The following is a 27,948-nucleotide window of genomic DNA, read 5'->3' as shown; positions in this document are numbered from 1 at the left end:
GCCAAGATTGTAGGCACAAACCTCGACACCTGTTCTCTATCTATTATCTATCTATCTATCTATCTATCTATCTATCTATCTATCTATCTATCTATCTATCTATCTATCTCTTTTTCTTTCACCTGCCTCCTCTGAGTGCTGGGATTAAAGGTGTGCACCACCACCGTCCAGCTCCACACCTACCTGGTTTCTAATACCTATCGTAAAATGTTAAATTTAAGAGAAATGAGAAGAATGTTTGCTAGTACCCATGGTGTCCCAATGAATGCATGTGGTTTTTTGGTTTTTGGTTTTTTTTTTGTTTTTTTTTTTTGCTTCTCCCCCTGGGAAAATGCAGTATTTTGGTGTTTTTGTTCATTTGCTTTGAGTCTCACTGTGTAATGTTGGTTAATCTGTAACTAGCTCTGTAGTTCAGGCTGGCCTCGAACTCACAGTTATCCCCCTGCTCCTGCCTCCCGAGTGCTGGGATTAAAGGCGTGCACCACCACTGCCCGGAACTTAGTTGTTTTGAGATAGGGTCTCACGTACCTGCAGCTGCGGATAACCTTCATTCCTGATTCTCTTCTGCTTCCACCTTCCAAGTACTTAGACTGACAGATGTTTGATACCATGCCAAATAAAACAACCCTTCACCCCGCCCCCAGCGATATGTAATGTCACCCCCCCCCGGGTATGTGATACCTAATTTTGATCTTTTGAGAGGTAAACACACACCAGGGAACACATCGCCATAGCTCTGGGGAGGTGGAGGCAGGAGGGTCAGGGGCTACAGTTCAGCAGCAGCAACTTCAGATTATAGGGCGGCTTGGGGTACACGAGACCTTCAAACAAAAGAAATGGCTCTCAGAAAAACCTGTCCACAATGTCATTGTGTTAGAGTGACATGCACTGTGTGTCACTATGGTCCACCACCATCGGTGTAGTTACATAATCAGGTGGCAGGTGACACATGGCACTGCCAGGCTGTACCCAGCCTGTCACTAACAGTGATGTGACCTCCTTCCTCCCTGCCCTTGGAGCTGGTTGTATTGTATATTCTATTAGCCACTACTGTTAGGATTTACCACTCTACTGGCAAGTGTGGTACCACACTCTGGTGAGCCTTGCTCCGGGGAGGTTAAACCTGAGAATCGTCATGAACGTGAAGCTGGCCTGGTCTGCATAGTGAGGCTCTCTCATAACAGAAGAGCAGGGTCAAATGTGATGGTGCACATGTATGCACAGGCATGCATGTAGGCAAAACACCCACACACAAAAAATAAGCATTACTTTAAAAAAAATTCCCGGTCTGTATAGTTAGTCCTAGAGCTTCTCAGTGAGACCCTGCCTCTAAATAACTAAGAAACCAAAAGGCAATAGTGGACAGAACATGGTGTTCATGCTTAATCCCAGCACACAGGAGGCAGAGGCAGGGGGATCTCTGTGAATCTGAGGCTAGCTTGGTCTACCCTGTGAGTTCCAGCCAGAGAGCCCTTGACTCAAATAATAAGTAGACATACACACCAAACGTATTTTGTGTCGATGATGTCTTCAGATGACCCCAACTTATACTTTATGCACGATGTTGATTTTGAGTTTGAGGTACTGGGATTGAATGTAGGCCTCACACATCTGAGGACCCCCCTGGGTAATGCACCCAGCTCTTCTCTGTTCCTTTTTAAATTTTGAGACAGAGTCTTGCTAAGTTGCCGAGGCTAGTCTTGAGCTTTTGATCCTCCTTCCTCAGATTCCTGAGTAGCTAAGATTATACACCTGGCTCTTATTCTTTTTTGGTATGGGTGTGGTTTTTTGAGAAAGGGTTTCTCTGTAATAGCCGTGGCTGTCCTGGAGCTTGCTCTGTAGCCCAAGCCAGTCTCCAGCTCACAGAGTTCTACCTGCCTCTGCCTCTCAAATTCCGGTATTAAAGACATGTGCCACTACCGCCCAGCTTGAGGCTTATTCCTTTGAAGGCTGGAAGTTTCTGCCTGGGACTTCACTAGGGAGTTGACTAAGGAACTGTGTGTGTGTGTTGTTGTTGTTGCTCATGCATGCACACATTTGCAGAAGCCCGAGGACAACCTTGGATGCTATGCCTTAGGACCGTGCATCCTTCTTTCTTTGGAGACAGGACTCCTCACTGAACCTGCAGCTGGCAGAGTAGGCTAGGCTGGCTGTCTAGTGAGCCCCAGGGATCCCCCTCTTTCTGTCTCCCCAGGACTAGAATTATAATCATGGGCCTCCACACCTTGCCTTTCTATGGAGGTCCTTGAAGTTAAACTCAGGTCCTGTTGTGTGGCAAGCATTTTTACTGACCGCACCTCCTTCATATCCCCAAGGAGCTCTTCTTGCACCGCAAAGCACTTTGGGAGGAGATGGAGACGTATTGCTTTCTCAGCTACGGGGTTGCAGGCTGGTAGCATCAGAGAGCATGTTGTCATGCTTGCTGCAAGCATGCGCCCTCACTGTCACTGTCCTTTCGTCTGTTTCCAAGGACTGCCAGCCTGAAGTAAAGGAGCTGTTCCAGCAGTCCTGCTTCTCTGGTGTGTTCGGAGGGGACGTCAACCCTCCCTTCGACCACCGCTGTGCTGTGGGCACCACTCACGAGACCCCGGACTGGTTTCCTTTCCTGTGTGTGCAGTCACCCCCCTCCACTTCGCCTTTCCTCGGTTACTTCTATCATGGTGCCATGTGAGTAGCCGCTGCCTGGAGGGACCTGTTTCTAGCGCCACCAGGTTTCCTCCACTTGGCTTGGGTCACATTTCTTCTCAGTACCTTAAAAAAGTCATACTGGTTTGCAGTTAGTGAGGCCATTTCTCTCAAAGTGTTAGAAAGAACTGAACCCAGCAGATGCAGCCAGCAGTCGGCAGTGACTTTCCAGCATGGAGGAAGGGTGCCAAGGGCCCAAAGGGACTTGAACTTTCTGTGTTTTATACTTCAATATCGTGTTGAAATTGTTGTTGTGGTTGTTGCTGTTGTTGTTTGGAGACAGGGTTTCTCAGTGTAGTCCTGACTGTCCTGGAACTGGTCTTGAGTTCAGAGGTCCTCCTGCCCCTGCCCCGTGAGTGCTGGGGTTAAAGGCGTGCGCTGCTGTTGTCACTGTCATCCCCCCCCCCCCGAAGAATTTATGACGATGATCTTTGTAAATAAAAAAAATGAAGAGCTGGGGTTGGTGTTGTATTCCTGAAACCCCAGCAATGAGGAGGCAGAGGCAGGAGGATCAGGAGTTCAAAGTCATTCTTGGCTACATAGAGAGTTTGAGGCCAGCCTGGACTACATGAGACACATAGCAAAGCAGAGAGGAAGCATTACAGGGTGATTTGTTTCTTTGCAGATCATTGTTGAACTATTATCAATCATATTTTTATGGTGTTGGGGTGGAACCTCAGCCTATACATAGGCTAAGCAAACCCCTGCGGGCCCATGGATAATCAATCTCTCTTGCGGACTTGCAGTTCCCCCAGACGTGACCCCGCCTTTGAAGCCCATCTGCACCTTGACCTAAGAGACTTTGCTGATGCTGACTACAAACAAGGAGATCCCATCATGACCACAATGGGGTATTTTACTGTCCCTCAGGTAACGCCTTCCATTTCCACATTTAGATTCAAGTAGTGTCCGTCCTAAGCAGCTGGTCTTCCTCCTGTGCATTAACAACTAATAGTCTCTAGATGGAAATGACTTTCTTAACCCCGTCTTCACTAATCACAGCGTGTATATCATCACGGGGAGAGTCTCCGTTTCCACCTCGCCCCCTTTCAGTGTTGCGTGGTTTTGTGTTGCTGGGGCTGGTACTGAGGGCCTTGTGTTTGCCAATCAAGGGCTCCACCACCAGGCTACATCCCCAGCCCCAGCAGTTTCTAAGAAGCTAGAAGTATGTGACTGTGTATAACATCCTTTCAGGTTAGAGAGTCTGACGTGAAATCTTTGTTTTTTCTAACTCTGTCATCATTAGGAGGCCATGCCCGTGGGAGGAAAGCGTGGGATGCATGACGGTTTATTATTTCTGTAAACCTTTTATGTTGTTGAAACTGTCGGGGGTCAGGAGGGGATGCTTAGCAGTAGAGTTTATGGTTATGCCAGGCTTTCCCGTCTCCCTCAAAATTCAGGCTGTGATGAGAAGAACTGAGGTTGAATATAATCGTGACTTTTTAGTGGAAGGGCCGGGGCCTTCCCCGAGTGTATTAGAGAACTCTTCTATGAGTAGTGGCTTCCAGATCTTGGCTCCCTAAAGTCGGTCACCTTGAGTACTAACTGTTGACATCGTCCAGCAGTAGCAGTGGGCAGCAGAGAGCAACGTGGGGTAGGGTGGCATTGAAATAGGGCTCGCTGTGGCCTAGCCTGGTTCTGAATTTAGTGCATCCCTGCCTGGGCCCCCCAAGTCCTGGGATTGCAGACTTGAGCACCACACTTGGCAGAAAGAATGTCTTTAAGACAGGAAGAAGAAGTTGGTGTACCATGTTGGTTCCTCGCCCTTAGGTCTCCCTGGCTGGACAGTGTCTGCAGGATGCTCCAGTGGCTTTCCTGAGGAATTTTGATATTGAATGTACCATCAATCTGGAAGTGCACCGAGAACGAGATGGCACTGTCCCTGAGAATGTGAAGATTCGCACGGCGGGAGGTAGGCTGCCTTTGCGGTTAAAACAGTGTGTAAGCCTCTGGCTCTGCATCCGTGATGGCTCCTCTGTTGGTTGAGGATGGTTTTTTCCACGAGAAAAGTTCAGTCTGACTGGACAGCACCCTGTACATGTGGTTGGTGTTTTCTTCTCTGCTCTGGGCACTGAGTCCCATCCCCTCCCCAGGTCTCTATTGTGACTTAAGTCAGATCTCCAGAATGTCACGTGAGTACATTGGCTTTCTGTGCCATCCTGTGCATCCTACACACCTGAGGAGCCCCAGGCCTTTCAGTACCAGCAGAGGGAGCTGGCATTTTCTGTGCAGTGAGCTACTGAGCTCTTGTCTGTCCCTGCACTTCACATCGGCGGGGCCGTTGCTTTGCTGCTGGCTCCCTCTGAACAAAGGATGGAGACACACTGTGACTGCAGCCAGGGGGAGGCTGGCTAGTCTGTGGGTCTCTACAGGTGGGCTCACGGGCTCTCAGCATCCAAGAGGAAGTTACAGTTGCTAGTCTCTGCACACACAGATGAACAGTTCCTAAACACGCCTACTCATTCTTCTTTGGAGCTGGCCCATATGAGTAATGGCTTTGCTAATTTCCTATGGGCCAATTGGTCTCGGAGTCCAAGCTCATGTCAAAGTACACACTGATTCAGGATCTCATACACACACACACCCGCCCCACTTCTTCTGCTCCTGTACTTTGCTCTGTGGCCTTCACGTCTGACTTCTTTCACTTAGCATCATCTTTTTTTGTTTTTCAAGACAGAGTTTCTTTGTGTATCCCTGGCTATTCTGGAACTCAGTCTGTAGAACAGGCTGGCCTTGAACTTAGTGTGTGCCAACTTCTGCCTCTAGCATGCTGTGATCGAAGGCGTGCGCCCCCACTGCACACCTTTACATTAGCATCATCTTTTGAAAGGTTATGCCTGTGCCACATGACTTATTTACTTTGTTTTAGGGCCAAGGAGGATTCTGCTGTGTGGCTCAGCCGCATTTCGTGACCGACAGATACCTGGCTTGTTGTCACCTTTTTGTTTTATGACCAGTGCTGGAGCGAGCATCTGGAGACACAGTTTTGTGGGATATGAAGTGGGATTGCCATGCCATGTAGTTTAGTTGACAGTTTGAGGGACCCCAGACTCTCCCAAAGGGGCTGCACCACAAGTGCTGGTGCCGACTCTTCGTGGGTATAGTGAGCAGCTGGGACAGAGGGACCCCAGCCTCTGATGATGTAAGAGGGGAGGGGAGGACCTCCACACAGGCATGGCTGCCCAGTAGCCTTTTTCTTTTTTTTTTTCTTCTTTTTTTGGGCGGGCGGGGACTTGAGACAGGGTTTCTCTGTGTAGCCCTGGATGTCCTGGAACTCACTCTGTAGACCAGGCTGGCCTCGAGCTCACACAGAGATCCACCTGCCTCTGCTTCCCACAGGCTGGGATTAAAGGTGTGTGCCACCACTGCCCAGCCAGTCTCCTCTTCCTTTTGAGATAGTGTAGCCGAGGGTGACCTTGAGCTTCTGAGCCTTCGTCCTGTGAATGCTGGGATTTGAGGCGTGTGTATCACAAAGCCTGGCTCCTTGTTAGCTCCATAAACCCCTGTGAGTACGTGAGGGGCACCGTGAGGGACCACACGTCTCTGTGAAAGTTAATTTGTTAGGGGAAATTCAATCACACTGTGAACCCCAAGTTTGCATTAGTGGTAATTAAATAAAATTAACCTTGGGTCAGGAGGCTCAGTTAGCAACTAGTTGTCAGAAAGTGATCAGAGAGAATCAGAGGGCATCCTGGAGAGATGGAGAGACACACCAGGAGTGGGGGCATCTGAAGTGGTGCAGACTTTTTTGTGCAAAAAAAAAAAAAAGAAAAAAGAGCAAAAGGATATGCTGTTTTGGAGAGATGCCAGCAAGGAGAGGTTAGCCAGTTGCTACTGAGCTAGCAGGTTTTCACCCCAGCCTTTGAATCTCTAGTCTTATTTATTTATTTATTTATTTATTTATTTATTTATTTATGTTTTTCGAGACAGGGTTTCTCTGTAGCTTTGGTGCCTGTCCCAGAACTAGCTCTTGTAGACCAGGCTGGCCTCGAACTCACAGAGATCCGCCTGCCTCTGCCTCCCAAGTGCTGGGATTAAAGGCGTGCGCCACCACCACCCGGCTAGTCTTATTTATAAATAAAGAGATAAAAGTTCAGTTAAAGCTACCTTTAGTGGCAGTGGCAGAGTTGCAATTTCTGGCTGAAATAGCAGTAGATTAAGGTGCAGCTACTTGCCAAGTTAAAAGACCATTGATTCTGTGTCTCTTTAGGTCTGGTCACACCAAGAGTAAGCTATGAACAAGCCGCTGACCTACACAAACGCATGTCCAGTCCAGGTACATAATGTTACACGTCGTTCATGCCACTTCTACAAAACACAGGTGCTGTTCCTTTTCTATTTTATTTTCTTTTTGAGACAGGGTCTCACTTTGTGGCACTGGCTGCCCTGGAACTCCCTATATAGACCAGGCTGGCCTGGAACTCACAGAGATCCACCTGCCTCTGCCTTCTGGGTGCTGGGATTAAAGGCGTGCGACACTATATCTGGGTTGTTGTTTTTGTTTTTTTCAAGACAGGGTTTCTCTGTGTAGCCTTTGCTGTCCAGGAACTCGCTCTAGACCAGATTCTCCTTGAACTTAGGGATCTGCCTGCCTCTGCCTCCTGAGTGCTGGGATTAGAGTTAGGTGCCACCTCTGCCCAGCATTTTTTAAAAATATTTATTTATTTATTTATTTATTATGTATACAATATTCTGTCTGTGTGTATGCCTGCAGGCCAGCAGAGGGCACCAGACCCCATTACAGATAGTTGTGAGCCACCATGTGGTTGCTGGGAATTGAACTCAGGTCCTTTGGAAGAGCAGGCAATGCTCTTAACCTCTGAGCCATCTCTCCAGCCCTGATCCCCAGCATTTTAACAAATTTTTAAAGATTGTTTTTTATCTATGTGTCTGTGTGGTGTGTGCTAAGGCCAGAAGAGGGTATCAGATCTCCTGGAGCCTCACTTATGGCTGATTGACGTGAGTGCTAGGAAGCAAACTCTGGTCCTCTGAGAGAGCACCCCTTTAACCCCTGCATTTGGCAGACTGAGGCATGTAGGTCACTATGCATTCAAAGCCAGCCTGTCAACATAGCAAGTTACAGGACAGAAATATATATATTAGAGACTGTGTCTCAAAACAAACAAAACACAAAATCAGATGATGGGCCAGAGAGACGGTTCGGTGGGTAAAGGTGTTTGCAGCCACGCTTGAGGACCTGAGTTCAGTTCCTGAGACCTGTGTGGTGAAAGGCACCAACCAACTCCTGAAACTTGTCCTTTGACCTCCACTCGGGCACTGTGACAAGCCTGCATGTGTGTGTGTGTGTGTGGGGGGGACATGCAAGGGTGTGTGTGCACATGCAGGAACACACACTAATAAATAAAAATGTGAAAAAAGAAAAGATGGAGAATGATTGAGGAAGATACACAGCACTGACCTCTGACCTCTACATGATGCATGTAGAGGTCACACAGGAATGTTTACACATATGTAAACACACAAAGTAATTAAAAATTTAAAAATGTGAGCTGGAGAGATTACTCAGCACTTAAGAGCATTTGCTGCTCTTGCAGAGGACCAGGTTCAGTTCCCAGCACCCACATGATGGCCCACATCTGTAACTTCAGTTGCAGGTGATTTGATGCCCTCTTCTGCCCTCCTGGGCACCAGTCACACTCCATGATGCATACACTTACGTGCACATGCAAGCAAGACCCTCATGCACGTGAAGTAAAAATAATACATACATCTTTAGGAAAGAATTGATGAAGGCTCAGCAGAGTTTTGTTGCATGTTCTGCTTGTGTGGCTTCTGTGAACTCTGAGACCTCAGCTGCCTCCTCACAGGCCCTGAGGGGATGTGCAGCAGAGCCCTCGCCAGCTCTCAGGTTCTGAGGCCTTTGCTTAAGTCACTCTTAGGTTGTTAATCCTTGCGGACACAGCGTGGTCGTTCTTGCCTGCTTTATTTTCTAATCTTCGTGTGTGTGTGCGTGAGCGTGTGTGCGCATGCATGTGCATGGAAATCAGGACATCAGGACAAGTTCAGCTGTGGGTACTTGTCTCCCCCCTTATTTGAAAGAGGTGTCTTGTTCTTTGACGCCAGTGCTGGGCTAGCACCAGAACTGAAGCTGGGCTCTCAGCTGGTTTTCTGTGGGTTCTGGGGATCCGAGCCTTCTCTCCAGCCCCCTTTCTTGCTTTTCCTGGTGGTTAAACTTTGCAGCCAGAGCAGCTGTGTGGTGTGGCTGATTCAGCAGCCCTTTGTTTTGAATGAAGGTGTGGCCTGTGTTCCTTTCCAGTGGGTTATGACCTTGTTCCTGGCTGTGTGTTTGAAATTCATTCTGTCTAATAGCTTAATAGCTGCTAGGCCTCGGGTCTCTGCTCCCGGATGCATGAGTGTCCCCAAGTGCAGAGCTCAGCACCCGGGACACAGGAATCACAGGAAAGGGACAGAATCATTCAGGGAGCCGAGGTGGAATAGAGGATGTGGCTAATTGACTTGGGACCACAGGAAGCTCTGTGGAGGAAACAGTGGACGGCTTCCTTAGGGAGCTGGAGAGATGGCTGTGGGGGTGCCCACTCGGGCAGAGAGAGCCCCAGGAATATTTCAACTTAGAGAGGGCTTTTTTTTTTTTTTTTGCAGACACACTTCTCAACAGTGGATCTGCCTCCAGAAATGTGAGCGTTGAAGAACATTACGTTTTCAGATGGCAAAATAATTCTATCAGCGGACTAGACATCACAGTCATCAGGGCGGAGATCAGTGCCCACCAGAAAGGTAAAGCTGATGAGAGGCTGGAAAGCCTTGAGTGGGAAGTGTTTTATTTTCCGATGGTTTCCATAACTGTGACTCTTCAAGTGGAGCCAGATTTGTCTATCATGTGTGTTTATCGCTGAATCAAGGAGTCAGTATTTTTTTTACCCCAAGACAGAGTTTCTCTGTGTGGCCCTGGGTGTCCTGGAACTAGCTCTGTAGACCAGGCTGGCCTTGAACTCACGGAGATCTGCTTGCCTGCCTCCTGAGTGCTGGGATTAAAAGGGTATGCCACCACCGCCTGGAGGGCGTCAGGACGTCAGATGTACTTTTGTCAGATGTACTTTTGCTCTGGGCGTGGTGGCTCACACCTGTAAGGCTAGAGCTCAGGACACTGAGACAGGGAGACAGTGAGTTCAAAGCAGCATAGATACATATAGCGAAGCCCTGTCTCAAAGGAACAAAAAAAAGTGATTTTTAAAGTAAATGGTACCTACGCTAGAGAGATGGCTCAACACTGGCTGCTTTTCCAGAGGACCTCGGGTTCAGTTCCCAGCACCCACATGGTAGCTCCCAGATCAATGCACCGCAGACACTCCACACACATGTACATGTAATTTAAAAAAAGTTTCCCTGAGCAGGGGTGGTGCACGCCTTTAATCTCAGCCCTTGGAAGGCAGAGGCAGGCAGATCTCTGTGAATTCATGGCCAACTTGGTCTATAAGGTTTAGGACCCCTGATTGGCTGACATTTGTCTAGGGGTGTCCTGGTGAAAAATGGTGGGTGTGTGCTGGCAGGCGATCCTGTCTACAATGGTTGGAATGTTAGAAGTTTCCTTTGGAAACGTCCTGGGTGCTGCTGGCTTATGACTTTTCCAGGAACCTGGTTGCTGCCTGCTATGGCAGCTGTGCGGCCTGAGTGCCATGTATGGCCAGACTGCCCTGGGCCCCACATGGCCTGGGCCCTAGTATGTGTGGCTTGGCTGCCCTGCCCCCGCAATAAATAAAACATAATTTTTAAAAGTTTATTTATTTATTATGCAGTATCTGCCTGCATGTACACCTGCATGTCAGAAGAGGGCACTATATCTCATCATAGATGGTTATGAGCCACCATGTGATTGCTGCGAATTGAACTCGGGATCTTCTGGAAGAGCAGTCAGTGCTCTTAACCTCTGAGCCATCTCTCCAGCCCAAAACGTAATTTTAAAAGAAGAGAAGAAATGGTATGGGCTTGGCTAGCGTATGCCTTTAATCCCAGCACTCGGGAGGCAGAGGCTGGCAGGAATCTTCTGTGTAGACCAGGCTGGCTTCAGCCTCCTGAGTGCTGGGACCAAATGTGTGTAATAACACACTTGATTTGTTTCTGTTTTGGTCTTGGTTTTTGTTTTGTTTTGCTTTTTAAGATGATAGCCTGGACTGGCCTCCACCTCAAAGCCATTCTCCTGCCTCAGACTCCTGAGTACTGGAATTACGGCATGTGTCGCCATGCCTGGCACATGGGCATTGCTTTCTTTTCCCAGTGAAATGGTACACATTATGTCTCCAGTTTCTTTCATCTCTAGGAACAATGGCCCAAAGGTTCACAGTGAAGTTTTTAAGCCATGACAGAGGTGATGAGAAGGAATTTTCTGGAAACCCAGGTAGGACGACTGATGTGCTGGTCTGCACATGCCCTAGGGTGGCTCTTCTGGGTTGTGACATGGTTATCAGGAGCTATCCTGAGTTGTGTTCCTCTCCATGGCCGGTTTATCCTGTGACAGTCCACTTTCTCCGACAGCAACTCAATATTGTAATATACAATTTTGCTTTAAATGCAAGTTTTATTCTCTTTAGCCTGTGGTGTTTTATTTTTGTATTTTGTGGGCTTCTTTAGTTCCTTTTTTTTGTTTTGTTTTGTTTTGTTTTCTATAGGACTTCTCAATGTAGCCCTGGCTGTCCTGGAATTCTCTCTGTGAACTTAGAGATTAGCCTGCCTCTGTCTCCCAGTGCTGGGATTAAAGGCATGCACCACCACCACTGGCTAGTGTGTGTGTGTGTGTTTAATGATTTATTTTTATTTCATGTGCATTGGTGTTTTGCCTGCATGTATGTCTGTTGGATCCCCTGGAACTGGAGTTACAGACAGTTGTGAGCTGCCATGTGGGTGCTAGGAATTGAACCTGGGTCCTCTGGAAGAGTAGTCAGTGCTCTTAACCTCTGAGCCATCTCTCCAGTCCCTTTTTTAAAAATTATTTTTACTTTTGTTTGTGTTCACTAGCATGTGAGTTCACTCACACGTGCCTCTTTTGCACAGGCACCCATGGAGGTCAGACTCCCTGGGTCTGGAGTTTCAGTCAGTTGTGAGTTGCCCAGCACGTGTGTTGGGACCCAACCTGGGGTCTTCTGGAAGAGCAACAAGTGCTCCCAACCACTGAGCCATCTCCCTAGATCCCAGGAGGTTTTTTTTGGTATTTGTGGTAGCCAAGACTGGCCTTGAACTCTGGATCTAATGTCCTCCCTCAACCTTCCGAGTAGCTAGGATTATAGGCACTGTACCACCACCTGGTGCCTCTTAAAAGATGTTTATTGTGTATACAGTGTTCCGCCTGTAGGTCAGAAGAGGGCACCAGATCTCATTACAGATGGTTGTGAGCCACCATGTCGTTGCTGGGATTGAACTCAGGACCCTTGGAAAAGCAGCCAGTGCTCTTGACCTCTAAACCATCTCTCCAGCCCACCTTTGTCCTTTTGAAAGAAAGCTGATCCTCTGTTGTGGGCCACAGTCCTCTGAGTATGGCAGCCATTGCCACCTTAGTCAGAGCAGTTGTGACTTCCACCCCTATGCGCCAGTATCTCCTGCTGTATATCTACAGGAAACCCCAGTGAGGTCAGGCCTGTTTCCCCCCAGCTGCTTGGGAGATACTGGCGCATAGGGGGTGAAAGGCTAACTGAGGGGTGCTCCATCCATGCGGCAGGACATCACTACCCATGCTGGTGGGGTTCTCAGCACTGTCCCTGTCTTAAGGTCACCCACACACCTGTGAGTTAGCGCACCAAAGCCATGGGCTCATGCCCTTCAATCGCAGTTCATTCACATGGAGTCAGGGCAAGGCCTACACCGGCTTGCTGTGCACCTGCTCATTTCCTGCCCTTTTGGCCTCCTTGGTGCCTGGTTTGCCCTGTGGGGCCGCTCAGCACGTGGTAACCTATGTGGAGCTGGCAATATTTTAGATATGCTGGGATAAATAAAGTACATCAGGACATGAGGGAGGCTGGTGTTCAGGAGTGGTGAGAAGTAAGGTCAGAGTAGACTTGGGCTGTGACCTTGACTGGGCCCAGATCACAAGGGAATGGAGAGGGAAGTGGGAACATGCACTGAGTTGGCCATTGCTGTGGGTTGTCCTGGGGAATGTTGGTGCTGCAAATGTTGGTTAGAAATGTAGCATAGCCTTCAATTTCAGAGCTTCCTCCCTCCATATCTTGAGAATGGGGTTGTACATGGGTGCCGTCAGGCCTGACTAAAAATGAATAAGTCAAAAAATCAAAACAGGAAGTAGAAATCACCATTCTCTTGCCTCAGCCTTTTAAGTGTTGGAATCACCTGCTGCTGTGTGGGCACAGGGGTGGTGTTTACAAAGCTCCGCCTCCACTTCCAAGGTTTCCCTGTCCTACTGTCTGATGTAAGAGAAGATGCCAGCTCTCCCTGCCTTGTTCGCTGTTCTAGGTTACCAGCTTGGCAAGCCGGTCCGAGCCCTGCATACCGATGGGATGAATGTCACTGCGTTGTACCTCTGGCAGCCAGGTGATGTGCTTTGCCATGGTAATTTGCCCCTGACAAACAGGAGCTAGAAAATCTGCTACCCTTTTGGCCTGTGGCATAGGGGAGGGGCTGCTTTTTGTGTCTCTGTGGCTTCTCGCCCCTCCCCCCCAAGGTTGTCTAGCATGTTGTACCTATGTGCTGGGTATTTGAAGAGTGGTTCAGGCGTGACTGGGCTCTCTGTGGCCAGCATGCTGCTCCTCGGAGAGAGAATAGGTCCCTCTGAACAGGGGGCACCCAGTGCTGCAGTAGGAGTCACCCACATGTGTCAGAAGCAGTGATGTCCCACTACCAAGGAGCCACTGAACCGGTCCAGGAATTCTCACAGAGAATAGTTTCTTTGTTTGTCTTTGAAAGGATCAGAAGGATTAGAATAGCGGTTCTCAACCTTCCTAATACTGTGACCCTTTAATACAGTTCCTCATGTCATGGTGACCCCCAAGCACAAAATTCTTTTCTTTCTTTTTTTTTTTTTCACAGTCCATAAAGGCTCTTTATTTATGTTTTACATCTCTAGAAAAAGAATCATGTGGTTGCTGGGAATTGAACTCAGAACCTTTGGAAGAGCAGGCAATGCTCTTAACCACTGAGCCATCTCTCCAGCCCCTACAAAATTATTTTCTTTGCTATTTTAGAGTTGTAATTTTGCTTCTGTTATGAATCGTAAAGTAAACATCTGATATGAGACCCCTAAAGGGCTTATGACCCACAGGTTGAAGATGACCAGATCAGAGTAACGAAATGACCCGGTTTGCAGAAATGGAAACATTTTGTTTTGCTTTCCATTACTGGTTTTGTATTGTTTAGCCAGCTGTGCTGGACATTCCCGCTATCCCAGCACTTAAGATGTGGAGGCAGGAGGACCGGGAGGTCAAGGTCATCCTCAGGGGAGGACCGGGAGGTCAAGGTCATCCTCAGTGGAGGACCAGGAGGTCAAGGTCATCCTTAGCTACGTCATCAACCCAAGGCCAGACTGGGCTATGTGAGACCCTGTCTCAAAAAAGATGAAAATTAACACTTTTTGTTTGTTTGATTGAAAAGGGTCATTTTATGTTGCTCAGGCTGACCTTGAACCGCCATGCTCCTGCCTCCACCTCCTGAGTACCACTGAGAGGGCTTTCAGGAAACACCTGGAAGTAAATCTTTGTCTTTTAGCAGAACAGTGAGAGCTCATCTTTCTGTTGCAGCTGGAAGGGGCTTGTGCACATCAGCCGCTCTCAGACCCATTTTATTTGGAGAGAATGTACTTGCCGGCTGCCTTTTGGAGGTTGGGATTAATGAGAACTGTACGCAGCTCCGGTGAGTCTCATGTTAGTTGGTTTGTGTGAAGCGGGGTCTCATAACCAAGGATGGCCTTCAACTCTTGATCCTACTGTCTCCTCAGGACTGGCTCAGCGAGTTTCATTCATGAATTTTCCTGCATTTTGAGTGGTTTCCTTAAAATTAATTTATCATGTGAATGTTAAAGACAGAAGCGCACACGCGCGCGCACACACACACATACACGCAGAGAAAACTTGCACATCAACACAGGCAAACAGACCTGGGAATGCGGACCATTCATGCTTAAACAAGGCTTCTGGTGTGGGAGCCTTCTTTGAAAACTGGATGAAGGGCCAGGGCCATCTGTAGTTTTAACTGTACAATTAGCGTTTGGAAAATGTTTGTGCACATGTGTGTATTTAACATTTGTTCATGAAATTATTGTGTGTGTGAGATGGGTATGAGTACAGGTGATGCACATGTATGTGTTGTGTGTGTGCGTAGGTTGGGGAGCACCTTTCTCCAGCACAGATTCTAGGTGTGGAACACAGGTCATCAGGATTGATGGCACTTGCTATCTTGCTAACCCTGACTTTTTTCATGGCGGTAAAATTCCTATGATGTAATTAACCTTCATGAAGCACCCGATTGAGCCAGGCACAGTTGCTCAGCCATCATTGCTCTCAAGAGGCTGAGGCAGGGTTGTTGTTAGGGGTATCTTGGGCTGCATATAACACCTGGTCTCAACACAAAATCAAACAGAGGGTCTTGTAGTGGAAGCTGCGGGCTGTGTTCCTGCCGCCCCAGCTCCTGGTTGCCTAACTAGCTTATGCCCCAAAATAACAACACACAAATTGTATTCATTTAAACACTGTTTGGCCCATTAACTCTAGCCCTTACAGGCTAATTCTCATATCCCGATCAACCCATCTCTAATAATCTGTATAGCATCAGTCATACTGGGAAAGATTCAGCATGTCTGACCTGGCGGCTTGCTTCATCGCGTCTACCTGAGAGGAGCTGCCCCTGCATCTGAGCTCACTTACTCTTCCTCCCAGCATTCTGTTCTGTTTACTCCACCCACCTATGTTCTAACCTATGAGGGCCAAGCAGTTTCTTTATTTTTTAACCAATGACCTTCCTCCATCATTTCCCCTTTTTCTGTTTAAACAAAAAAAAAAAAAGAAAGGCTTTAACTTTGACATAGCAAAATTACATATAACAAAACAGTTATCAAGTAAAAATTACAGTTACAATATTTACATCTATTTTATCTTTTATCATAACTAAGGAAAACTGTAACTATAACTAACCATTCTTCAACTCCATCAAAGACTCCAAAAGGATATAATATTACCTAAGTAAACAAGAAATAAGCAACTTCCAAACTCCAGAAATGACAGAGACATCTCGCTGCCTGACAGTCACCCAAAGTTCCTCTGTACCATTGGGGCATCCATCTTCGGCCTACAGGCCCATAGTTTCCAGCAGACATTTCAGTGAAGCAGGAAATTTCAAAGGCAGTTCAGTCACTATCTGCTGTGTCCTGCAGAATGTCTCACAGACTCTTTCATGAGTCAGGAACCCTGAAAGATCATCTCACCTTTAGGCAAGTTCAGCAGTCCTCTCTCTGCGGGTTCTCTGTGTCCAGTTTATACAATAGTCCAGGCAAGAGCAGTGTCTTGCCCAAATGGCTAACCAACTCCATAAGGTGCCTCTTCGATGCCCATCTTCTTCTTGAAGTAGATTGGTGCTGCCAGGAGCAGACGTGTCTCATTGTCATGAAAAACCCTAAGTTATTAAAACATTAAATAGCATATTCCGTAGTCTTTGAAAGATATGAAGAATGACGATCTAACTGAAATATATCTCTATATATCTAGAAAATCTAACTAACATGACTACAAACTTGACTATTAATAATGATTATCCATTAACAACCTATATACATTACATTTTTAAATGAACTACACAATCACAATACCTTAATTAATATCAGAAATACATATACATATAACAAAATTGACCTTAAAATCCATACCAATGCAAATTATTCATGTCTATATCATATCCCCCTTTAAATGTAAAAGAACATTTATAAACAATATATATATATATATATTTTGTTGTTTTGTTTTTTGAGACAGGGTTTCTCTGTGTTTTTGGAGCCTGTCCTGAACTAGCTCTTGTAGACCAGGCTGGTCTCGAACTCACAGAGATTCGCCTGCCTCTGCCTCCCAAGTACTGGGATTAAAGGCGTGTGCCACCACCGCCGGCTTATAAACAATATTTGGGAATATGGGCGCAGTTATTTCTCTTCAAACTGCTTCCTGCTGAATGGGGGTGCTGTTATTCAGATCTTTCATGGTGTAACCTGTGTGCCAGGGTCATCTCAGTCGGCAGTTGAGTGAAGTAATTTTCTGAAGGTGTTCACAGCAACCTTTCAGGAGGGCGTGGTCCATCATACCATAATGGGATATAAACAATCCAAAGAGTCTCATCCTCTGTGAAAATAAAAGAAGAAACTCTTTTCCAAAGTATCATGTCCTTAGATCCAAATTTTAAAGTAAGGTATTTTCAAAATATCTATGTTGGATTAGTTCAGCAGCATTTATAAACAGATATCTTTTAGCATCTGTTGCTCCTTCCTCAGCATTCAAACAATTCAAACAGAGCATAATAGCATACAGTATCAAAATTCTCTGTGTATTTTCCATCTTTGTGCACTTTATTTTAACCTCTATTTTGTTTGTTTTTACTTTTAACTTTTTGCTTTTTGAGACAGGTTCTCTATATCTTTGACCTGGAATAACTCTGTAGACCAGGCTGTCCTTGAACTCTCAGAGATCTGTCTGTCTCTGCCTCCCAGGCACTGGGATTAAAGGTGTATGCTACTACACCTTGAACTCACAGAGATCTATTTGTCTTTGCCTTTTAGGCACTGGGATTAAAGGCGTGTGCTACCACACCTTGAAGTCACAGAGGTCAATCTCCCTCTGCCTCTGTTGGTATTAAAGGTGTGTACTACCACACCCAACTACTCTCTTTCTTCCTTATTTTTGTTTTTTTTTTCAATTTAAGAATTTTAACTTTTAGCCTGCATATATTTTTAACATACTGTAAACCATTTAGAAGTTTTCTTTGTTTTTGATGCTCTCTTTACTGTATCTCTCTGTTTTTCTTGACCATATGAGTCTTTAATTTACCAAGCGATCTCAGTAGAACTAAAGCCATGGCTTTGACGGCTGGATCCAGCCCATTCCTTAGCTTTCCAGCCTCATGGCTGAGGTATCGACTGTAGCCATGTTTATTGCCACAAGTCTAAGTCTATGGCATTTCAAGGTCCCTGCCAGCAAGCAAGCTGCAACACTATATCCACAGACAACACTCAAGTCCTCTCTCTGTAGTCAGCCCTCCTGCCTCAAACAGTCAGAGTTTGCCCTGGCAGGACGGCCCGGAACACCAGCATTTTAAAACAGCACAACTTTTTTCCTGCTACGGCCGAAAACAAACAAGCATTCGGTCAACTTTTTATCAACACTATTTAAGTGTTTCTTGATAGGACCCATTAAGAGCTGCAGAGTTTTGCAGCTAAAGCTGAGTCAGGAAGCCTCTCTTAAATGAGAGTGCTTGCTTGCCTCTAGCAAGCAAAGCAGACCTGAGAAATTGCTGCTACCAAGAAAACATGCTTTACTCTATTCTTTCCCAAGCTCTCTCAGGCTTTCTGTAGATTCAGTGCCTCATGTCTGGGCACCATTCTGTTGTGGGAGCTGCCCTGCATCTGAGCTCACTTCCTCTTCCTCCCAGCATTCTGTTCTGTTTACTCCACCTACCTATGTTCTAACCTATGAAGGCCAAGCAGTTTCTTTATTTTTTAACCAATGACCTTCCTCCATCAGGGTCTGTCTGTTGCAGTGGTTCAGCAGGTAAAGGCATTTGCTGCTAAGGCTCACCTGAATTCAAGACCAGGACCTGTGGTGGAAGAAAACTTACTCCCAAATATGCCATGGCGCATGCATGCACATGTATGCAAATGTTTAAAAGACTAAAATCAAGCAAAAAAGTTGAATATCTACAGGCCTTTTATGATCATATGAAAGGGTCTATCTCTTTCTAAAATATTTTCATCACCAAAAATGGGAATCTATCTGTATAAATAGTTACACCCACCCCAGGTCTTCTCCCCAAAGCCTCAGGTACCATGCACCCTGCTTTCTGCCCCTGTGCTTTGCCTGTTGAGTGTTCAAATGGAATCACACCCACCCTGCCGTTCTTCCATGTCGCAGCATGTACTGGAACTCCCTCCGTTCCTATGGTGACCCGTAGAATGACTGTCTTTGTGTGTCTGTACATACCACACCTTGTTCATTCCCTTGAGTTGTTGGACATCTGCGTCTTCCACTCTTTGGCTGCGTTCATGGCTGCAAACAGGCCTATACTAGTTTTTCTTTGAATTGCTTACTGTTCTTTTTTCTTGTTCTTTTTGGTTTCTCAAGACAGGGTTTCTTTATGTAGCTCTGGCTATCCTGGAACTACCTTTGTAGACCAGGCTGGCCTCAAACTCACAAAGATATGCCTGTTGCTGCTTCCCAAATGCTGGGTCAAAGGTGTGCACCACCACCTGGTAGGCACTTCCTGTTCTTTTGGTCTGTGCCTGGGAATCAAAGTGCCAGGTCGTCTGGTAATGCCCTGTCTGTCTGCAGAGCCTGTTTTTTTTTTTTTGTTGTTTGTTTGTTTTTTTGGTTTTTCGAGACAGGGTTTCTCCTGGCCTCGAACTCACAGAAATCCGCCTGCCTCTGCCTCCCGAGTGCCGGGATTAAAGGTGTGCGCCATCACCGCCCGGCAGAGCCTGGTTTTTCTACAGTGGTGGTGTCTTTTGCCACTCGCACAGCAGAGAGGGACAGCCCCAGAGTTCCCACATCTTCCCAGCGCTCGCTGTTTTCCTTGTTTCTGATTACATTTTTGCTGTTTTATGTTTATCTTTGTTTTGTTCGGGTGAGTTCAAGGATGGGCGAGCATACATGTGCTTCCCATGTGGAAGTCAGAGGACAACTCTTGGGGCCCAGTGCTCTCTCTGGCCACGCTGTAGGGCCTAAGAATCCAGCTCGGGTCTTTAGGCCTGCTACCCGCTCCTCCACTTACTGAGCCACCTCACTGGCCCCTCCCCTCCCAGCACGGTCTCCACTTTAAGATTTATTTGTTTTTATGGTTTGAAAGTTTGTATGGTTTGTATGTCTATGCACCATGTGCAGGCAGTGCCTGCAGTGACCAGAAGAGGCTGCCAGATGCCCTAGAACTGGAGTTACAGATGGTTGTGAGCTACCAAGTAGGTGCTGAGAATTGAACCTGGGGCTTCTAGAAGAGCAGCAAGTATTCTTTCTTTCCTTGTTTCTTTGTTCCTTTCTTTTCCTTCCTTCCTTTTTTTTTTTCTTTTTGAGATTGGGTTCTCTGTGTAGCCCTGACTATCCTAGAACTTGATCTGTAGACCAGGCTGACCTTGAACTCAGGGATCCACCTGCCTCTGCCTCCTGAGTGCTGCTGAGATTAAAAGCGTGCGCCACCACTGTCCAGTCTGAGCAACAAATGTTCTTAATTGCTGAGCCATCTCTCCAGTTTACACCCACACCTGTATATACCCTGTTTATACCCTGCATATACCCCGTTTTTATTTATTATTGTTATTATTATTATTGGTTTTTCAATACAGGGCTTCTCTAGCTTTGGAGCCTGTCCTAGAACTTGCTCTGTAGATAAGGCTGGCCTTGAACTCACAAAGATCTACTTGCTTCTGCCTCCTGAGTGCTGGGATTAAAGGCATGCGCCACCACTGCCTGGCTGCACCGTGTTTTTAATGTCACTCCCTCCAGCAGATTTTCCTCTAGACTTCTAGCAAAGATGAAGTTCCAGTCTTGGGAAAGGGCTTGAGGACAAGCCCCGCTGGTCACCGACTGAGAAGTGTCATCTTCTTCTCATGCAGGGAGAATGTCCTCCAGAGGCTGGATTTGCTGATACAAGCAACTCACGTCGCGAGGAGAGGCAACTCGGATTACAGCGATCCGAGTGATGGCTGGCTGGAGATCATACGTGAGTTTTAGTGGCCATGCACAGGGGCTTATGGCCTTTTAGCCTGTGGTTGCCAGCCGTGGCCCAAGAGCCTGGCGTATTTGGCTGGGGCTCTCTGCTGCAGGCAGGAGGCTTTTCACAGCTGTCTCATGGCTTTCCCAGGCAGCCCCTGCGGACTTCCTCTTGCTGAGAGTCTGGGCTTGAAGATCTTTAGGGAACGTCAGTTTGCACTGCTGTTTTGAGCTCCCAAGAATATTGGCACCGAAAGCTAACTTGGTAGTTTATAGAGTGATGGAAGAGTTAATTTCATTGGTTAAATAAAGAAACTGTCTTAGCCCTTTAATAGGATAGAAAATTAGGTAGGCGGAGTAGACTAGGATAATTTTGAGACTTTACTGTGGTCCCTCGTTGTTCCTCTCAGAATACTCTGTGGCTTTCGGGGACAAGCTTACACTCTGAATCTCTCTCTCTCTCTGCTTTTTCAAGACAGGGTTTCTCTTTAACAATCCTGACTGTCCTGGAACTAGCTCTGAAGACCTGTTTCTGCTTCCTGAATGCTAGGATTAAAGACTTGCACCATCATTGCCAGGCCTTTTTCTGTTTTTTAAGAAAATATTTGCCGGGCGGTGGTGGCGCACGCCTTTAATCCCAGCACTCGGGAGGCAGAGGCAGGTGAATCTCTGTGAGTTCGAGACCAACCTGGTCTACAAGAGCTAGTTTCAGGATAGGCTCCAAAGCCACAGAGAAACCCTGTCTCGAAAAACCAAAAAAAAAAACAAAAGAAAAAAAAAAGAAAATATTTTATTTATGTGACTATGTGTCTCTGTGGAAGTTTATGCCATATGAGTTCTGGTGTCCTTGGAGGCAGGAGAGGGCATCAAATCCCCTGGAGTTGAAGTTATAGGTGGTTGTGAGCTGGGAGCTGACCCTGGGTCCTCCACAAGAGCAGCCAGTGCTCCTAAATTCATCTCTGCAACTCCGGACACTGAATCTTTATGTTTAGTTTTATTATGTGGGCTGGGACCTCATTCGTCTCGCAGGGGAGCATTTAGACGTCACCCAGGTGGGTAGTACCTGCTTCTGCCTGGTGGACATGAGGTCACATAGTTATGGGGTGACAACATTAGAGCTTGCTAGAGGACTGGGAGCCAGACCATGTCACCTTCCATTCCCTAGTGTGTCATGTGTGACACTATAGGACAGCTGCTTTTAACAGGTGTCTTGACATTCCTGCAGGTGTTGACGCCCCTGAGACAGGTGCTGACCTGCCCCCGAGCAGTGCAAATGGCATCTGCCCAGAAGTTCCTGCCCAGCTCACCATCCGCATCCTCGTTGCTGAAGCTGGTTCTGTGGAAGGGGTGGCTCAGCACGAGATCCTCGGCGTGGAGGCAAGGTGTGTGTGGTCTCCTCCCGAGAGCTGCCAAAGTCAAGGGCAGGACAAAGACTAGGGATGCTAGGCGGGAATCTGCACACTTGCAAAGGGGGATTGTTAGGGACCTGGCTGTGTGGGTGGAAGGCGCCAATACTGTGTTTGAGACGGAACCTGCTCTCAGGGTTGTTTGGAAGGCTCTGAGAGCTGCTGCTGCAGAGTCCAGAGGGCTAGGGCTAGCAAGGGGCCATGCAGTGCTGCATGTACTTAACTCTGTGAGCCTGGGTGGCATGCTGGCAGCAGAATGTGGCCATTGGTTGGAGGCTTTGCCATGTGTGGCTTTAGACAGTTTGATATGTAGTTGCCTCATCTGAGAAATGATGACAGCCGAGTGTTGAGTTTCTCCCTCAGGTGACAGGTTCCACCTAACAGAAAGTGATGCATGCCGATCAGTTGGGAAGAGTCCCCATGCTGCAAGCTCTGAGAGGGTCTCTTCCCTTTTACCTCCAGCTCTCCTTGCCCTGCGACCGCCTTTACTCGCAGGGACGTCCTCCTCAGTCCTGCAGGGTCAGCACCAGCTCAGCCTTGCCTGGGCTTACTAAAGAGAGGCCACCTTGTCAAGAGACATCCAGGCAGACTTACATTTGTCCAACTGGGTCACGTGTTCCTCTTGGAGCCATTTGCCATGGCCAGGACCATCAGTAGCCCTGGCAGAGGCTCTGGATTCAGGCTGCTGTCTTTTGATCTACTGAACAGAGAGTGGGGAGTGATGTGTGCCCCACCCCTAAGGGAAGTTGGGGAGTTATCAGAACCGGAGAAGGGATGCCTAGTCCCCATCAGAGCTACTTCAGAGTGTTGGGGTGAAGCCAGTGGGCTCTCTTCCTAGGCAGTACTGTTTCGAGGATTCTTTGCCATAACATGTAAAAAGTACCTTAGTTCTGTGTTGCGGGCATGGAATGTCCTCGATAAATGACCAGCTGCCAATAGACTGTTGGAGACAAGCAATCTTTGCTAAGAGAACCTGGGGACGGGTACAGGGACGTGCAGATTCTCTCTTTGTGTCTAGACTTGAGAAATGGATGTGACATTTGGATTCCCTGGGGTCCTGAGTCAGACTTCTGATGAATGGTGGCCACTCTGCCTTACAGTCTCCCCGTTCTAGGGTCTCCACAGTGACCTGGCAGTACCAGTGTGGGCTCACCTGTGAGGACACAGCCGCTCTTCTCCCTCTCAGTGCTTCCGTTCAGTTCATTAAAATCCCTGCGCAGATGCCCCGCCCTCCAACGAGGTGAGCCAATGGCTGACAGGCTAGCAGGTTCCTTCCTGCCCCTCACTTGTTCTCCCAGAAACCTTCTCTTGTGTTTTTATAGATTCCAGATCAACTTCACAGAGTATGACTGTACCCGGAATGAGCTGTGTTGGCCTCAACTTCTGTACCCTCTGACCCAATATTACCAAGGTAGGGAAGGCAGGTTCCGCTTGTCAGAATGTCATGCCAATTGAAACTGCCGAGTCGATGTGTGGATGTCGTATGCAAACTGCACAGACAGACTTAAAAGAAGAAACTACGCCACTGCTGATGTTTTATCAACTATTAATGCTTATCACTAATAATCACTAAATAGTTACCTTCAAAGTCAAGATAGGATACAGCTCAGTTGTTGTGGGGATGGGGTAGAGCCCCTGCAAGTATCATGGCAGGCAGGGAAACAAACCGCAAAGAGATGAAAGTGAAAATCAGTTCAGCCCGGCTGGATCAAACTCTGGGGTCTGATCCCAGGGGGTTTATTGCCAGTAAACACAGTACGATTTGGAGAAAGCTTCCTGTGTAATACAATTCCCAGTTCACAAGGAGGCTTAAGTACACTGCAGCTCAACTCAAAGTACATGTCCTTTCTTCCAAGACGGGAAGAGCCTGCTACCTGTTCTAGCTGAAGGGCCTAGGGAGGACCTGGAGTGTCTGGGTCATACAGACAGTATGTTGCGCTACTATCCGCCTCCGTCCTGGTTGGGGGAGCTCGGGGGAGCCCTTGGCTATGTAGATAATATAAGGGTCATTTAGACTATCAGCCACCTCAACCAGGTCCTGGTTGGGGGAGCTTGATATGGTCTGGCCCTACAATAATATAGATCATAATGTAGACCACAGGCTGTTCATCACCCCCTTTCCTCTGAGAGGACAATCCTGCATGCTTAACATTCCTGCTTTCCCTGGTGGTCTGTGGGTGCAAGGACCTTTGTGATCCCAAAAACTTGTCTTTTGCTATCTTCCAGGGGAGCCCCATTCCCAGTGTGTCGCCAAAGGCCTAATGCTGCTGTTGCTCCTCCTGTCGGCCACACTTGTCAGCCATCCTTGGATGAGACTGTGCAGAGGCTGGTGCTCAGCCCCCGTCTCCCGCTGAGTTTGCTCCCTGTAGGCCTGTGTGCCTCTCTGAAACGTTTGTTTGAGACAGGGTCTCACTATGTAGCCCAGGCTGGCCTCTAAGTACACTGGGATCTTCCTGCCTCTGCCTCCAGAGTGTCGGGACTGAAGGTGTGCACCACCGTACCTAGCCTCCCTGAAACATTTTAATAAACAAAATGTCTATTTTTATAGAAATTCTTGGTGTTAAGTGAATTTGAGTCAATTATCCAGATATTCAGAGCTGCACAGAGTGATCCTTCTTGCTGCTGGCTGGCTTCAGGGGAGCTGCTAGTGTCCCTGAATGTCAGACACGAATTCCTAATCACAGTTTTGGTTTTGACCATACTTAATGCAAGCATATAAGAATTAAGAAAGGATTGACTGATTACTGTCTCATATTCCAAAGAAAAGGTTTGAAAATGCTTAAAAGGCTTTTAAAATTAAATTATATAATGATGATGATGATGATGATGCAAGTCTGTGTTTGAGTGACATGGGAGACAACCATTGGGGCGGGTGGCATTGTGTAGGCATTGCCTCTACCCATGAGCCATCTCAGCATCGCTGTAGTCTTAAAGTGTATATTAGTCATTGTGCAGAACCAGGTCAGCCTAGAACACAGAGATGCACTTGCCTCTGCTGCCCGAGTGCTGAGATTAAGGGCACACACCGCAATGTCTCAGCCAGCTTTCTTAACAGGCCAGGAGCACCTATCCAAGGGCAGTACCGCCCTTAATGAGCTGGGCCCTCCCACTTCAATCAGCAACCAAGATAATTCACCATAGACACGGCTTACAGGGCAATCAGATCTGTGTCATCCTTTAGTTGAGATTCCCTCTTCTCAAGTGACATTATGTCATGTTGACAGTAAAAACTGGTATAGGGACATTTGAGCCGAAGCCTAAAGGAGTCAGCATTGGTGAGGTCCAGTGGGCCAGTATTTTAAACTGAGGGATTCCCAGATCAAGGGTGTGGACCAGGAAACAGAGAGGAGTGTGGCTGAGTGAAAGGTCCCAGGACTAGGGTGAGGGGTTCAGATTGTCTTTGGAAGACAACGAGAGAAGCCACGTCAGATTGTATGCTATTGCAGGAGTCACATGACCGCTGTGTAGAGGCTGTCCATGTGGCCAGTGGGATTGCAGAGGCCACACAGTGCACCACGTAGGGTGCCATGGATCGTACCCATTCCAGGATGGCAAATTCCAGGCTGGCAAACCCACTGTGACAAAGCCAACCGGTGGTGGCTGACTGCAAGCGAGCAGGTGTCCTGGGGGTCAACAGAGAGTTCTCAGACTAGCTCAGCATGATGGCTGCAGCCTCTATCTCCACTAAGAGCCAAAGGGCGTTTGCTTGGAATGGTAAAGTGGCACAGAGTGGCTAAGACTCTCCTCCCATTGGGAGGTGATGGCGCACGCCTTTAATCCCAGCACTCGAAGGCAGAGGCATGCACATCTCTGTGAGTTCGAGGCCAGCCTGGTCTGCTGTTGGTTTTACTCTAGCCCCATGTTGAAACGCCAAAATGTAGTTGGTTGTTTTACTCTTTAGGGACCCGCCACCCAGCTCCCAAATAAATCACACACGGAGTTTTATTCTTAGTTGCCTCTGGGCTCTTTCCTTTTCTTCTGTGTATCTTACTTTCACTCTTACCCATGACTGGCTGGGTGGCTGGGTGGTGGGCTCCTAGTGTCCGCCACTTCCCTTGTTCTTCTGTTCACACCTTCTGCCTGCCAGCCCTGCCTGTCTTTCTCCTGCCTCCCTATTGGCCATTCAGCTCTTTATTAGACCATCGGGTGTTTTTTAAATATTTATTTATTTATTTATTTATTTATTTATTTATTTATTTATTTATTATGTATACAATATTCTGTCTGCGTGTATGCCTGCAGGCCAGAAGAGGGCACCAGACCCTATTACAGATGGTTGTGAGCCACCATGTGGTTGCTGGGAATTGAACTCAGGACCTTTGGAAGAGCAGGCAATGCTTTTAACCTCTGAGCCATCTCTCCAGCCCCCCCCACATCAGGTGTATTAGACAGGCAAAGAATCACAGCTTCACAGAGTTAAACAAATACAGCAGAAACAAAAGCCACACATCTTTACATCATTAAACAAATGTTCTGCAGCATAAACACAAGTAACACACCTTAAAATAATATTCCCCAACACTGGTCTACAGAGCTATTTCCAGGACAGCCAAGGCTACACAAAGAAACCCTGTTTCGACCTCCCTCCCCAAAAGACACTCCTCCTCACCCCCATTAAAATATATTTATTTATTGGGGCTGGAGAGATGGCTCAGTGGTTAAGAGCCCATATTCCCCTTTCAGAAGACCTGCGTTTGGCTCCCATACCAGGAGGCTCGCTGCCACTCTCTCTCCTGGGGATCTGAATCCTCTGGCCTATGCAAGCCATGTGCAAGTGCACACACACCTTCTTTAAAATAATAAAAATCATTTGAAAATGTTTATTTGTATGTGTGCTTGAGTGTATGTATGTGTAGAAGCCTATTAGGTCAGAAGAAGGCATTGGATTTCTTGAAACTGGAGTTACAGGTTGTTGTAAGACACCTGATCTGGGTCCTGGGAGCCCCAAAACTTACTGCAAGAGCTGTAGGTGCTCTTGACTCCTGCGCTGTCTCCAGGTCATAGGACAGCAGCAACAACAAAACTGCTGAAGTTATTAAGAGTTTTTGTCTAGCATATATGAAATCCTGGGTTCCAACCCCAGCCAACACAGACTCAATGTGACAGTGCTTGCCTGTAATCCCAGCACTGGGGGTGGGAGATTGAAGGCAGAAGGATCAGGAGTTCAAAGTCACCCTTAGCTACTTGAAGAGCTTGCAGCCTGCCTGAGAAACGTGAGGCCCTATCTCAAAAACAAACAAATTTAAAAAGTAGGTCTCTCAGCTGGGCGGCGGTAGTGGTGCACGCCTTTAATCCCAGCACTCGGGAGGTAGGTGACCAGAGGCCAGCCTGGTCTACAAGAGCTAGTTCCAAGACAGGCTCCAAAGCTACAGAGAAAATCTGACTCAAAACAAAACAAAACAAAACAAAACAAAACAAAAAAAACGTAGGTCTCTCATCCTCTGGTGCATAGCACCATACCCACACATATGCATTAATTGGATTTAGCGGATCATCACAAAAAAGGACAAGCAATTGGAGGGGGAACGTTTTTGGAATAATGTGGGAATTGGAAGGAAAAACAGGTTGAATATGATATTTTTGCTGTATACATGTATGAAATTCTCAAAAATAAGGAAAATAAAGAAGTCCTGGGGGGGGTGCACACCTTTAATTTCAGCACTTTTAGGCAGAGGAAGGGTGATCTATGTTTGAGGTCAGCTAGGTGACAGCCCGGCTACATAGACTCTGACTCAAAAAAACAAGTCTTCAAAAGGATCTCATCGTAGTGGGGCGCGACAACAATCTTGGTACTGGAGAAGCTGAGGCAAGAGGATTGCGAACTCACGGCCAGCTTGCATTCCACAGGGAGATCCCATCCAAGGAAAAAAAAAAATACACACCAATGAAATAAAATCTAAGCCGGGCGGTGGTGGCGCACGCCTTTAATCCCAGCACTCGGGAGGCAGAGGCAGGCGGATCTCTGTGAGTTCGAGACCAGCCTGGTCTAC

The 27,948-nt window shown here is 47.3% G+C and overlaps 1 protein-coding gene across 4 annotated transcripts in view; it reads left to right on the top strand.

The window, feature by feature from the left end:
• Tctn2 (tectonic family member 2) overlaps nt 1-24,747 on the top strand; it is a 32,917-nt gene extending 8,170 nt beyond the window's left edge. The window contains exons 6-19 of one of the 4 annotated variants that reach the window (XM_057764474.1): nt 2,471-2,667; nt 3,432-3,555; nt 4,456-4,597; nt 6,896-6,961; nt 9,307-9,441; nt 10,982-11,059; nt 13,123-13,200; nt 14,403-14,514; nt 18,378-18,404; nt 20,456-20,562; nt 21,778-21,934; nt 23,073-23,198; nt 23,281-23,369; nt 24,185-24,747. In XM_057764474.1, the coding sequence (XP_057620457.1) occupies nt 2,471-2,667; nt 3,432-3,555; nt 4,456-4,597; nt 6,896-6,961; nt 9,307-9,441; nt 10,982-11,059; nt 13,123-13,200; nt 14,403-14,514; nt 18,378-18,404; nt 20,456-20,562; nt 21,778-21,934; nt 23,073-23,198; nt 23,281-23,369; nt 24,185-24,312 (1,566 nt within the window). In that variant the 3' untranslated portion in view covers nt 24,313-24,747. Of the gene's footprint in view, nt 1-2,470; nt 2,668-3,431; nt 3,556-4,455; nt 4,598-6,895; nt 6,962-9,306; nt 9,442-10,981; nt 11,060-13,122; nt 13,201-14,402; nt 14,515-18,377; nt 18,405-20,455; nt 20,563-21,777; nt 21,935-23,058; nt 23,199-23,280; nt 23,370-24,184 lie in introns of those variants that run through there. The other 3 variants (XR_009056833.1, XM_057764476.1, XM_057764475.1) reach the window with 3 other exon arrangements.
• Nucleotides 24,748-27,948: the final 3,201 nt, after the last annotated feature.

This window comes from Chionomys nivalis, chromosome 3, assembly GCF_950005125.1.
Source record: "Chionomys nivalis chromosome 3, mChiNiv1.1, whole genome shotgun sequence".
In the NCBI taxonomy this organism is placed as follows: domain Eukaryota; kingdom Metazoa; phylum Chordata; class Mammalia; order Rodentia; family Cricetidae; genus Chionomys; species Chionomys nivalis.
Note: the sequence above shows the minus strand (reverse complement) of the source record. Positions and strands in the feature narration are given on the sequence as shown.